The sequence below is a fragment of the Somniosus microcephalus genome, chromosome 3, assembly GCF_052327205.1.
Source record: "Somniosus microcephalus isolate GS21.2 chromosome 3, FLI_Smic_1.0, whole genome shotgun sequence".
Classification (NCBI taxonomy): Eukaryota; Metazoa; Chordata; class Chondrichthyes; order Squaliformes; family Somniosidae; genus Somniosus; species Somniosus microcephalus.
The window spans coordinates 9,273,112-9,286,149 of record NC_140989.1 but is presented as its reverse complement, the minus strand read 5'-3'; the positions used below and the strand labels follow the sequence as shown (position 1 = coordinate 9,286,149).

At 50.0% G+C, this 13,038-nt stretch overlaps 1 protein-coding gene across 1 annotated transcript in view; it reads right to left on the bottom strand.

The window, feature by feature from the left end:
• The window catches only part of LOC147120830 (uncharacterized), a 53,933-nt gene extending 41,412 nt beyond the window's left edge, over positions 1–12,521 (bottom strand). Inside the window, exon 1 of the mRNA XM_085977172.1 lies at positions 12,383–12,521. Coding sequence (XP_085833298.1) covers positions 12,383–12,519 — 137 coding nt within the window. The 5' untranslated portion in view covers positions 12,520–12,521. The remainder of the gene's footprint in view (positions 1–12,382) is intronic.
• Between the last annotated feature and the right edge of the window lie 517 nt (positions 12,522–13,038).

Here is a 13,038-nt window from a genome sequence, read left to right as displayed (position 1 = left end):
CAAACAACGATGCCGAGACCTAGTGTGGTGGCCGGGTATCGACAGGGAAATCAAGGCCCTGGTCAAGGACTGTGCAGCCTGCCTTGTAAGTGGCAAGACTGGCCACCAAGCTCCTCCACCCCTGCAACCCCTTGCCTGGCCCTCTCAGCCCTGGGAGCACCTGCAGCTGGACGTCTGCGGGGAGATCCATGGTGTCCCCCACCATCAACGGTTCCTAGTGGTGACCTATGACCTGCACTCAAAATGGCCAGACGTCACTGCCGTGGGCTCCGTCACCTCTCGGGTCATCATCGATATCCTTGAGTTCCTCTTGTCCCGCTGGGGGCATCCAAAGGCCATCACCACAGACAATGGCCCCCAAATGGTCTCTTTGGAACTCTCCTCTTACCTTGAGAGCAAGGGCTTCCGTCACATATGCACAGCGTACTACCACCCCGAGTCAAATGGGGGGGTGGAGCATTTTAACCAGACACTGAAAAATGGCCTCAGAGCACACCTATCCCAGGGGTGTGCGTTTGACAAGGCCCTCCTCCACACACTGCTGCACTACAGAGCCTCCCAGCATTCCACTACAGGGGTCTCACCCGCATCCCTCATGCTAGGCCGTGAGCTCATGCTGCCCCTTGGCAGGCTCCGCCCCTCGCTAGCTCAGAGCCCTGCTCCACGGGCTCAAGCCACAGTCGCTAGACAGCAGGAGAAGATGAAACTCCGCTTCGACCAGTCGAAGAGGGCTAAGGCGCCCAACATCTCAGTCTCCAATTGGGTCAGAGTCCACAGGCCTCACCGCAACAATAAGATGGCCTCATTCTGGTCCTCCCCTCTCCAAATCAGTCGCCAACTTGGACCAGCCACTTTCTGCCTCACTGATGGCTCTCGGTGGCATGCCAGCCACCTTCGGAAGGTGCCAGAACCCCCTGATGCGGGATTATATGGACCTAATCCCCAAGCATTACCCCCAGAGTGGCGGGATGCACATGTGGCTCAGCCAGCCAACCCTCAAGCAGATATTGTGCCTCAGCCTGCTCCTCACCAGTCCCCACTTCGGCCTGCTCTTCACCAGTCCACACCTCGGCCTGTTCGTACACGTTCTCGCCCTGGCCACCTACAGGACTTTGTCACTACATTTCATGTTTGAAATTCTGTGAGGGGGGAGGAAATGTTATGTCTGACATTGGTGATAGGTACTCGATTGCTTGGGCCTGAGCACATGGAGTTTGATAGTGCTGTTATCGTTGTATTGTGTCTGACATTGGATATAGGTATTCGATTGCTTTTGCCTGGGAGAGTGTGTTTGGATCAGTCTGTAAATTAGGAACCAAAGTGGAATGCACAGTAAAAGAGGAAACATCTAACATGGAGCAGAGGATGTGTCTAACATAGAGGAGCTGGTAGAATGAGACAGGGACAAACAGGACCTCGCCAGGCCAATCACAGAGGTTTAGGGGTCCGAGTACAGGTACAAAAAATAATGTAAAAGGCTAATGGAATGTTGGCCTTTATCTGAAGGCTGCTGGAATACGAAGGGGGGAAGTTGTGCTACAGTTTATAGAAAGCTCTGGTCAGACCCCATCTGGACAGTGCGTTCAGTTCTGGGCCCCGCCCCTCAGGAAGGAGATATTGGCCTTGTGGGGGGAGCAGCGCAGATTCACCAGAATGATCCCGGGGTTAAAAGGGTTAAATTACGAGGACAGGTTGCACAGACTGGGCTTGTATTCCCTCGAGTATAGGGGTGATCTAATCGAGGTGTTTATGATGATTAAACAAGTTGATCGGGTAGAGAGAGAGAAACTATTTCCTCTGGTGGGGGGAGTCCAGAACAAGGGGGCAGAACCTTAAAATTAGAGCCAGGCCGTTCAGGGGTGATGTCAGGAAGCACTTCTTCACACAAAGGGTGGTGGAAATCTGGGACTCTCGCCCCCAATAAGCTGTTGAGGCGGGAGGTCAATTGAAAATTTCAAAACTGAGATTGATAGGTTTTTGTTGGGCAAGAGTATTAAGGGTTACAGAACCAAGGCGGAGTACAGAACCAAGGCGGAGTACAGAACCAAGGCGGAGTTGAAATGCAGATCAGCCATGATCAAATGAAGTGGCCTATTCTGGTTTCTATGTTCCCAATCACATTACGTTCCTGGCATTTCTTGACATTCTGCTACCCTCTTGTGGTGCCTCTGGTTATTGCAGTGCAGTTTCCAACTCAGTGCTGGAGCTCCATCTCATTTTTAACAGGGCACTGCACTCACAGACTGTAACACACACAGGGTACAGTGCTCATAGGCAGTGATGGCGGGTAGATTTTAAAAGTAACTTCGCTCTCTGTGATTAGTTTGGGATTGATACAGGGCTATGGGGAGAGGGCAGGGCAGTGGGATTAGTTTGGGATTTATACTGGGCTATGGGGAGAGAGTGGGGCACTGGGATTAGTTTGGGGATTGATACAGGGCAATGGGGAGAGAGCAGGGCAGTGGGATTAGTTTGGGATTGATACAGGGCTATGGGGAGAGAGTGGGGCAGTGGGATTAGTTTGGGATTTATACAGGGCTATGGGGTGAGAGCGGGGCAGTGGGATTAGTTTGGGATTGATACAGGGCTATGGGGAGAGAGCAGGGCAGTGGGATTAGTTTGGGGATTGATACAGGGCTATGGGGTGAGAGCGGGGCAGTGGGATTAGTTTGGGATTGATACAGGGCTATGGGGAGAGAGTGGGGTAGTGGGATTAGTTTGGGATTGATACAGGGCTATGGGGAGAGAGCGGGGTAGTGGGATTAGTTTAGGATTGATACAGGGCTATGGGGTGAGAGCGGGGCAGTGGGATTAGTTTGGGGATTGATACAGGGCTATGGGGTGAGAGCGGGGCAGTGGGATTAGTTTGGGATTGATACAGGGCTATGGGGAGAGGGCGGGGCAGTGGGATTAGTTTGGGATTGATACAGGGCTATGAGGAGAGAGCGGGGCAGTGGGACTAGTTTAGGATTGATACAGGACTATAGGGAGAGGGCGGGGCAGTGGGATTAGTTTGGGATTGATACTGGGCTATGGGGAGAGAGCGGGGCAGTGAGATTAGTTTGGGATTTATACAGGGCTATGGGGAGAGAGTGGGGCAGTGGGATTAGTTTGGGATTGATACTGGGCTATGGGGAAAGAGTGGGGCAGCGGGACTAGTTTGGGATTGATACTGGGCTATGGGGAGAGAGCGAGGCAGTGGGATTAGTTTGGGATTGATACTGGGCTATGGGGAGAGGGCAGGGCAGTGGGATTAGTTTGGGATTGATACTGGGCTATGGGGAGAGAGCGGGGCAGTGGGACTAGTTTGGGATTGATACTGGGCTATGGGGAGAGAGCGGGGCAGTGGGACTAGTTTGAGATTGATACTGGGCTATGGGGAGAGGGCGGGGCAGTGGGATTAGTTTCTCGGTTGCTCTAAAGGAGCCAGCACAGACACGATGGGTCGGATGACCTCCACCTCTGCTGGGAACGTCTATGCTGTTCCCATGGGGTCCCTCCACATGCCCTTTCCAGAGCTATGCCAAAACCTCAGCCCCTCTTCCTGCCCCGTGCTAGCACTGTGGCACCAGACCCTTTCTTTGAATTTAAGTTCAGCTGATTTGGATGACAAGCAGGGTTTGAAATTAAACAAAACCCAGCGCAATCTCAGCAAGCTGACACCGACCCTCACACAGGTTAGTTAGCCTCGATATCAGAACCAAAGAAAACAAGAGACAAGAACAGGGCGCGTCCTCATTCCACAGGGATAGCTGGGTTTCTGAAACTGGTACATAGGAATTGCTAAACGAAGAAAGACCAGGGTCCATCTAGTTCGCCTTCTACCATCCTTGTAGTGCCATGTTACAATGATAATGGAGTTGTTGATTAATCAATCTCTATCAATGAATCTACAACAGATCCAGACATGAGGCGAGGAAAACCCCCAGTGGTGGAGAGCTTTGGGAACCATGGCCTAGAAATTGGGCCACTTACCACCACCCATTTGCACCGCTATCCTGGCAAAAAATGGCGACCACCACTCTAGCACCCTTCTCTGGTGCGGGACTTGGCGGCCGCCATTTTGGTGAGGGCCTTAATGCTGCTGATAGCAGTGCCAGCCCTGGAGATGTAAATTAAGAGAGGGTGACATCAGTCGGCGTGCAATGTCGACTTAACGTCACCTCAGCGAACTTCAACCTTCGCACAAAGATCAGCGCTGGGTCCTAAGCACGCTCTGAAAACCCAGCGTTCAGCTGACTGACAGAGATGCTGTCAGTGCCTCTTAAAGGAACACACACATCTTTCAGGTAAGTTTGCAATTAAGCCTTTGCTCTGGATTTTTTTGTTTTATTGAAGTAGTGGCTTAGTGCAATACATGTTAAAAGTTTTTTAAGTGTGTAGGGAGTGCTGCTGGATGCTTGCAAGGCCTCAGATGGTAAAGGAAGGCTTCTGAGAAGACAGAAAATGCTGGAAATACTCAGCAGATCAGGCAACATCGGTGGAGAGAGAAACAGAGTTCACGTTTCAGGTTGAAATGCTGCCTAACCTGCTGAGTATTTCCAGCATTTTATGCTTTTATTTCAGATTTACAGCATCCGCTCGCAGGAGGAAGAGGAAGACACAGAAGAGGAAGACACAGAGGAGGAAGCAGAAGGAAGGATGCAACCCAGACAGCCCCCTTCTGGCCGGGATATCCGGGATGGAATCATCCGCCTGCAGTACCAGTGATCACAACCCCAATTCCCCTTTCAACATTTGTCCCACACCTTACCTTCCCTCTGTTACTGACCATCACAGCGTCCGCTTGGCCACGATGCTGAAATAAAAGCCACCACAAAGCAAACTTTCCAATCCAACTTTATCCAGCTATCCATCCAATATGACATCAAGAAATCAACTCATCACCCTTATGCATTCCCTTAGTGATTGTCTTGTGTGTGCCTTTGCCTATCCTACTGATGTCATGCAGTGCTATCCCAGTGACTGCAACATGGCTGGTGGAAGGCTGCTGACTTTCAGTAGGGGGTCACTGCAAATGGGCTTGCTGGTCGACCTTGAGGAGCTGCTGGCTGGGAGCTGGTGTGAAATAGAGTGACGGTGTTCCTTCCTCTTCTTCTTCTTCATTCTCCTCTCCCTCTTCTTGGTCAACCACTGGCTGGGCAGGCTGCATTTCATGGGTGTCTGAAATGAGGAAGGCACAAGGATGGAGTTGTGGTGAGGGGAGGGCGGGAAAGCAAGAGGTGCATGCGAGAAGGAGGATAACGTATGAGGATACCAGCATTTTGTATCCTTCCAGCCCGCCGCTGGCCAAGGGCTCAGCCATGCCCCGGCCGAGAATGGCCAGCACCGTCTCCTCCAAGGGGGTGAGGTGAAGCTTGGAATGGGAGGTGTGCCTCATGTTTGGTACAGATTGTTGGTAGGTGAGTAGAGTGGGGGAGTCATGCATTAAGAAGTGTGTGAGGCCAGTGGTACAGTTGGTAGGGTTCAGCTTTTGAAGATACATTCACTGACCCTGACCACTGGTCTGAAGTCATGAAGTTCTTTGGGCACTGGAGCCAGGTGGTGGGGGCGACATTGCTGGCCATGACGGCCTCGGTGATCTGGTCCTACATCTTTCTTTCCAGAGGGCATCCTGGGTAAAGGAACTCCCTTGCAGTGTGGACCCTCTGAAGAAAGCTGGAGTGCTGTGTGCGAGACCCTGGGTGACCCCTCCCTGGCTTGCTGAGCCATTTGTGTTAGTGCGGAGGCATATTAAGCATTTCTTTTTAGGTGCGGAAGGCAATTCAGCTTTAAGAGCTGAAGACTCCCATTTGGGAAATAACAACAGAAGATGCTGGAAAAACTCAGCAGGCCAGGCAACATGGAGAGAAAATAAAGTCAACGTTTCAGGTCGAAACCCTTTGTCAAGACTGAAAAAGCACAGGAAATTAAACAAATTTTGTTTAATTTCCTGTGCTTTTTCAGTCTTGACAAAGGGTTTCGACCTGAAACATTGACTCTATTTTCTCTCCATGTTGCCTGGCCTGCTGAGTTTTTCCAGCATTTTCTGTTGTTATTTCAAATTTCCAGCATCTGCAGTATTTTGCTATCGTACTCCCATTTGGGAATTCTTTTTAATGTTAATTTTTTTTCAGTTGAGCTGTAAGGTCTGAAAACTGCCTATTTTTACATGATTTTTATTTTTTTCATTTCAAAAGGCATTGCCCCTTTAAGAGACCGACGATGCTCTCTGAAATGACGGCCTCACTTTAAGAGCTGCATGTTCTAGCTGCACTAACGCTACGGCCACGCTACCTTGGGACCTCTTACCGGGGCCAACGCCACCAGGACGGCATTGCACAGTGAGCTAAATGCTGGGCTAATGATGATTAGTGCCCAGCGCCACTATTTTTGGCAGCCGCTAACACTCACCCGTGGTGACACCGGCAGCTTTTGTGGCGGTTGTAATGTATGTACCTTTAAGGGAGAGAACTACTTTTTACAGCTCCTGTATACTGTAGTACCGGCAGTGACCACACCTGTATATAACCTTGAGTAGTGATCTGTACAATTAGTTCTAGAGTAACCCTCATTCAGTAAACACCTGTTGTACCGTTTCTCCTGCAGTCTGTGTCTTATTATACACAGACACAACATTGGCGATGAGCAGATTCGAACCTACCTGCAACTCTGCATCACCTCCCAGGGATTCACTCCTGGAGAACAGTGGAAGGAGGTCGAGTCCAGAAGCACGGGCGTCGACCACGGGCAACCACCCAGTCATCCAGCGGAGATTTGAGCATCGCAGGGGAGGCTGTCGAGAGCCAGTCTTGGCTTTCCAGTCACGGTGGTCCAGCGAAACGGGCTGGCAAAAGGTACTGCGCAGACCCTTCCCGGACAGCGGCGGCTAGAGCCGACCGAGCGGCACAGAAAAAGGCCGAGCAGCGTTGACGGGGGAGAGAGAGAGGGCAGAGCGCACAGGGCGCAGCTGGTGTTCAGGACCGAGCGGTGTCAACGGGGAGACAGACGAGAGAGAGCAGAGCGCAGCCGGTGTTCAGGACCGAGCGGCGTCAACGGGGAGAGAGACGAGAGAGAGCAGAGCGCAGCCGGTGTTCAAGGGCTGAGCAGCATCAATGGGGGAGAGAGGCATGCAGGAAAACGCGAGGCGCTGCCATTGCCACGAGGACCGCAGAGAGCGGCATTGGCAGCAGCGCAGGAGCAGCGCACGAAACCCACAGGGCATCGCCATTTGCCACGAGGACCGCCGAGAGCGGCATTGGCAGCAGCGCGGGAGACGCCATTTTAAGTCGCAGCGGGAAAGAAAGGAAAGCGCGGGAGACGCCATTTTAAGCTGCAGCGGGGAAGAAAGGAAAGCGTGGGAGACGACATTTTAAGCCAGTCTAACCACACCCAAAAATGCTGAAGAGTGGCAGTATCATAGCGTTCGACAATGAAGTCGAAGATTGGACGACATATGTCGAACGCATAGAAGTATACTGCAAGGCGAATGAAGTGCCAGAAGACAAGAAAGCGCTGGTATTGTTGAATTCAATGGGTGCAAAAACGTATGGCTTACTACGAAACCTAGTAACCCCAGAGAAGCCAGTAGAAAAGGATTTTGAAAACATAGTGTCAATCCTACAGGACCACTTAAACCCCACACCGCTGCTGATAGCAGAAAGATTTAAGTTTCACAAAAGGAACCAGCATAAAGATGAAAGTAATGCTGAGTATTTAACGGAACTGCGCAAGCTATTGAAACACTGCCAGTTTGGAACGGGACTAGCAGATACTTTAAGGGACAAGTTTGTGTGTGGGCTTCAAAGTGAAGGAACCCAGAAACGGCTTATATCAGAAAAGGATCTTACGCTGGACAAGGCTTTCAGCATTGCAGTATCACACGAAGCAGCAGCACGGGGCGCTGCAGAGATACAATGGAGACCGCAAGAATATGGCACAAATGAAATGTCATACGGAACAGTGAAGTGCTATCGCTGCGGCAGAACAACACACGACCATAATGATTGCTGGTTCAAGGACAAAGTGTGCAGACAGTGTGGAAAAGTAGGACACATAGCAAGAGTCTGCAGGTCGGGAAAGAAAACCAGCAGCAAGAAATCTCCACAGGAGAAGTACAAGAAGGTACATAAGGTGACGGAGAGTAGTTCAGACGAACAGCAAAGTGATACAGACTCCGGAAGCAAGGAGCTGGGTTGTCTGAAACTACATAATGTGATCAAAATGGAGGATCACCAAACTATCTGGGTCACACTCAAGATAGCAGGAGTCCAAGTGAAAATGGAATTGGACACAGGATCAGCCCTAACAGTCATAAGCCGAAGGGACTACAAGCGGCTATTCTCACATATACCCTTGAGAGATACAAAGATTGTCTTGAAGACGTACACGGGGCAAAAAGTCTACCCCAAAGGGAAAATAAGGGTGAACGTTATATATAACGGCAAGGAAACACCAAAAATGGACCTATATGTATTGCCAGATGGAGGACCACCACGACTAGGACGTGAATGGATCCGGAAGATACAGCTAGATTGGCATTCCATACAAGCACTGACTGTAGATGCCAAAAAGGATGACGACGTCACACCTGGACGACTGTCAAAAACGCTAACTGACGCACAAGAAGTGTTCCAGCAGGGACTCGGAACAGCATAACAGTGACGATCAAAATAGAGGAAAATGCAAGCCCAAAGTTTTTTAAGGCCAGACCGGTACCTTATGCGATCCGCCCAGCCGTCGAAGCAGAGCTGGAAGGTTTGGAACGTTCAGGAGTACTGTCCAAAGTGGACTGGAGCGAGTGGGCTACACCCATCGTTCCTGTAATGAAGAGGTCGTTGAGTAATACGCCTGGGGAACCAAAGAAGGTTCACATCTGTGGGGACTTTAAGGTGACAGTGAACCCAATCCTTCACACTGTACAATATCCGCTTCCACGGATTGAAGATATTTTCGCCTCGCTATCTGGAGGGAAATGCTTCACTAAGATTGATCTGGCCCAGGCGTACCTGCAAATGGAGGTGGAAGAAGCCTCGAAACAGTACCTCACGATCAACACTCATAAAGGTCTCTACCAATACAATCGGCTGGTGTTCGACGTAGCATCAGCTCCGGCTATTTGGCAAAGGGCAATGGAACAAGTCCTGCAAGGGATTCCAGGGACCCAGTGTTATTTGGACGACATCCTGGTCACGGGCGAAAATGACAGTGATCACCTCGCCAACCTGGAGCAGGTGCTCACTAGATTGAACGAATATGGGCTCCGAGCTAATCGCCACAAATGCCAGTTTTTCCAGAAGCAGATCTCGTATTGTGGCCATGTTATTGATAAAGAGGGGTTACATAAGTCCCCTGAAAAGATTGAGGCAGTAGTCAAGGCTCCAGCACCGGAAAATGTGTCACAACTGAGGTCGTTCCTCGGGCTGGTGAACTACTACCATAAGTTCTTGCCGAATTTGTCTACAGTACTACACCCACTGAACACCCTACTGCAAACGGGGGTACCATGGAAGTGGAATGACGAATGTAAACGAGCTTTCCAGAAGAGCAAAGCATTGATCACATCAAAAGAGGTGTTGGCCCATTTCAACCCAGCACTACCAATTTGGTTGGCGTGTGATGCATCACCCTATGGCATTGGAGCGGTGCTGTCGCATAAATTCCCGGACGGCTCGGAGAGGCCAGTAGCCTTTGCGTCTCAGTCACTAACCTCAGCCGAGCGTAACTACGCCCAGATTGACAGGGAGGCCCTCAGCCTAGTGTGGGGAGTGAAAAAGTTCAATCACTATCTGCACGGGCAGAAGTTCACCTTGCTGACTGACCACCAACCACTTGTCTCCATCTTTAATCCAAAGAAGGGCGTTCCGGTGATGACTGCGCAATGGCTACAAAGATGGTCCCTTTTTCTAGGGGCGCACCAATATGAAATCGAGTATAAGGGCACGAAACAGCATGGAAACGCTGATGGGCTATCACGCCTGCCACTGCCTACTGCGGAGGAAGCACCAGCAGTGGATCCTGTCGAAATATTTCATTCGACTATAATTGAATGCTTGCCAGTAACTAACACTGGTATAGAGAAGGAGACCCGAAATGACCCGACACTGTCTCGGGTATATGATTTGACGGTGAAGGGATGGCCAGCACATGGCGACTCACTGTTGCCAGCATTCTCATCCAGAAGAGAACAGCTGTCAGTATGCCAGGGGACCTTGATGTGTGGATCCCGAGTGGTAATTCTACCCAAGTTAAGGGAGAGAGTGCTCAATGAGCTTCACGAAGGTCATCTGGGAGGGGTGTGTGGTAAACCACTGTTATCGTTCACAACCATTCACTATTGTTACACTGTTGTTATCACTGTTTACACTGTTGTTATCACTACACAAGGTTACCTCTTGCCACGCACGCTGTTATACCTGGGCTGACCTCAGCTGACTCCGCCCATGGCTCCGCCTGCTTGCCCAGGTATAAAGGTGACCGCTTGGCTAGTATTCTTCCTTGTTGGAACCGATCACCCACGAGGGTGGGCTCTGTTATTTAGCCAATAAAAACCTATAGTTACTACCTTAACTCATCGCTTTTCATGGACTGAATTGATAGGTATATCAGGGTGAAAATGAAAAGCCTTGCTAGGGCTTATGTGTGGTGGCCGGGGATCGATCAGCAAATCGAGGACCTGACAAAGAGCTGCTCAGGATGCCAGAAGATCCAAAATGCACCACCACATGCCCCTCTACACCCATGGGAGTGGCCCTCATCTCCATGGCAACGGGTGCATATTGATTTTGCTGGTCCATTCATGGACTCAATGTTTTTAATAGCCGTGGATGCGCACTCGAAATGGCCTGAGGTGATCAAAATGTCCTCCACCCACAGAGAAAACTATTGCAGTCCTACGGACCATTTTTGCCAGGAACGGCTTGCCAGAGCAGATTTGCTCTGATAACGGACCACAGTTTGTGTCCGAAGAGTTTCGAAGATTTATGAATTGGAATGGGGTAAGGCATTACACATCCGCCCCGCATCATCCAGCCACAAATGGATTGGCTGAGAGGTTCATACAAACCTTTAAAAAAGCAGTAAAGGCCATGTGCGATGACGACATTCGACTGCAGCATAAGGTGGACAATTTCCTGTTAGCCTACAGAAATGCGACACATGCAGTCACCAACCAGGCCCCGGCCATGATGTTCTTTAACCGAAGGTTGAGATCTCGTCTGGATTTACTCAGACCAAATGTACGAAGAGATGTTGAGAGTAAGCAATTCCAGCACATCAATGAGAAGCCGACAAGGAGCTTCAATGTAGGGCAACCAGTCTTGGCCCGCGACTACCGAACAGAGAAATGGCAACCAGGAACGATATGCACACGGCAGGGGCCACTAATGTTCACAGTGGATGTTGGGGAGAACATTGTGAGACGCCATGCTGACCAGATCCTAGAGTCACAGGAACGAGTCAACCCCATGTATCGGCCATACGTACCTGGTGAGGAACCCGACGTACAGGTCGCATCTACCTCAGAAACAATAGCATTGGAAGCTGATGAATCAACTGACGACAGGGTGCTAGAATCGCCTCCGCACCAAGAGCGAGACACTCGGGAAAGGCATTATCCAGAAAGAATCAGGAAGCCTCCCCAAAGACTGAATTTATAAATAGACTATTTTCAGCTAATGTTGCATGTTAAAAGTGTTAATTGTAATTATTTTGATATTTAATTGTTAAATGAGTGTTATGGTACTGTTAATCTAAAAGGGGAGGAATTGTAATGTATGTACCTTTAAGGGAGAGAACTACTTTTTACAGCTCCTGTATACTGTAGTACCAGCAGTGACCACACCTGTATATAAACCCTGAGTAGTGATCTGTACAGTTAGTTCTAGAGTAACCCTCATTCAGTAAACACCTGTTGTACCGTTTCTCCTGCAATCTGTGTCTTATTATACACAGACACAACAGCGGTCATGAATTTCTAGGCCCAGAGGTCCACAGTCACCTGTTCCTCCCGAGCTCGCTGCACTCCCCACACACGTCATGTCTCAAATTACTCAGATACTGTGCCCCAAAATGTGATTTTTTGAGAGAAATCTCTCCAATTTACATTTGCCTGAATCAAGACTGACTGCGTCCCCCGTCCCCCCAGGGAGCATGTTCAATGGTACTCTGTTTAAAACTTCTTTCCCGAGAATCCGATATTAGCCCATTTCAGCTGGCTTAGATTCATTCTGTCCCCTCTGCCTGGCCTGGACTGTCAGCTGCCTGTCGGATGAGGCCTATTGCCTCCCTCAGCCTCTCTCACCCCTACCACACAAAAACTCGCAGGCCAAGGTCTCTGCAGCCCCAGCCCTCCCCCCGCTGTCAATGCCACCAGCAGCTCCCGCTCAGGGTACGGGTGACTTACCTCGTGCAGTTACCACAGGAGATCAGCAACAGGATGAGCAGCAGTAAGGACAGGGTGAGGAACAGCCCCAGATGCACTGGATGGGGCCCACTATCCAAGGACCAAGTCTCTGGGCCCACAATCACAGATGGAGCCATAAGGCACTGGAGTTAACTCATCTGAAATAACAAGAATAAAAAGCCATACAAGCGTTGATTTTAGTCGGATTTAGATTCGTATTAAGGGAAAATACCTGGAGGGTTAATTCAGAAAACATACAAGATTCTGAGGGGGATTGACAGGGTAGATGCTGAGAGGTTGTTTCCCCCTGGCTGGAGTGCCTAGAACTAGGGGGCATATTCTCAGGGTAAGGGGTCGGCCATTTAAGACCGAGATGAGGAGGAATTTCTTCACTCAGAGGGTTGTGAATCTTTAGAATTCTCTGCCCCAGAGGGCTGTGGATGCTGAGTCTTTGATTATATTCAAGGCTGAGATCGATAGATTTTTGGACTCTAGGGGAATCAAGGGATATGGAGATCGGGTGGGAAAGTGGAGTTGAGGTTGATGATCAGCCATGATCTTATTGAATGGCGGAGCAGGCTCAATGGGTCATATGGCCTATTCCTGCTCTTATTTCTTATGTTCTTATGTAGAAAGCAGTCATGTTATTCTTTAGG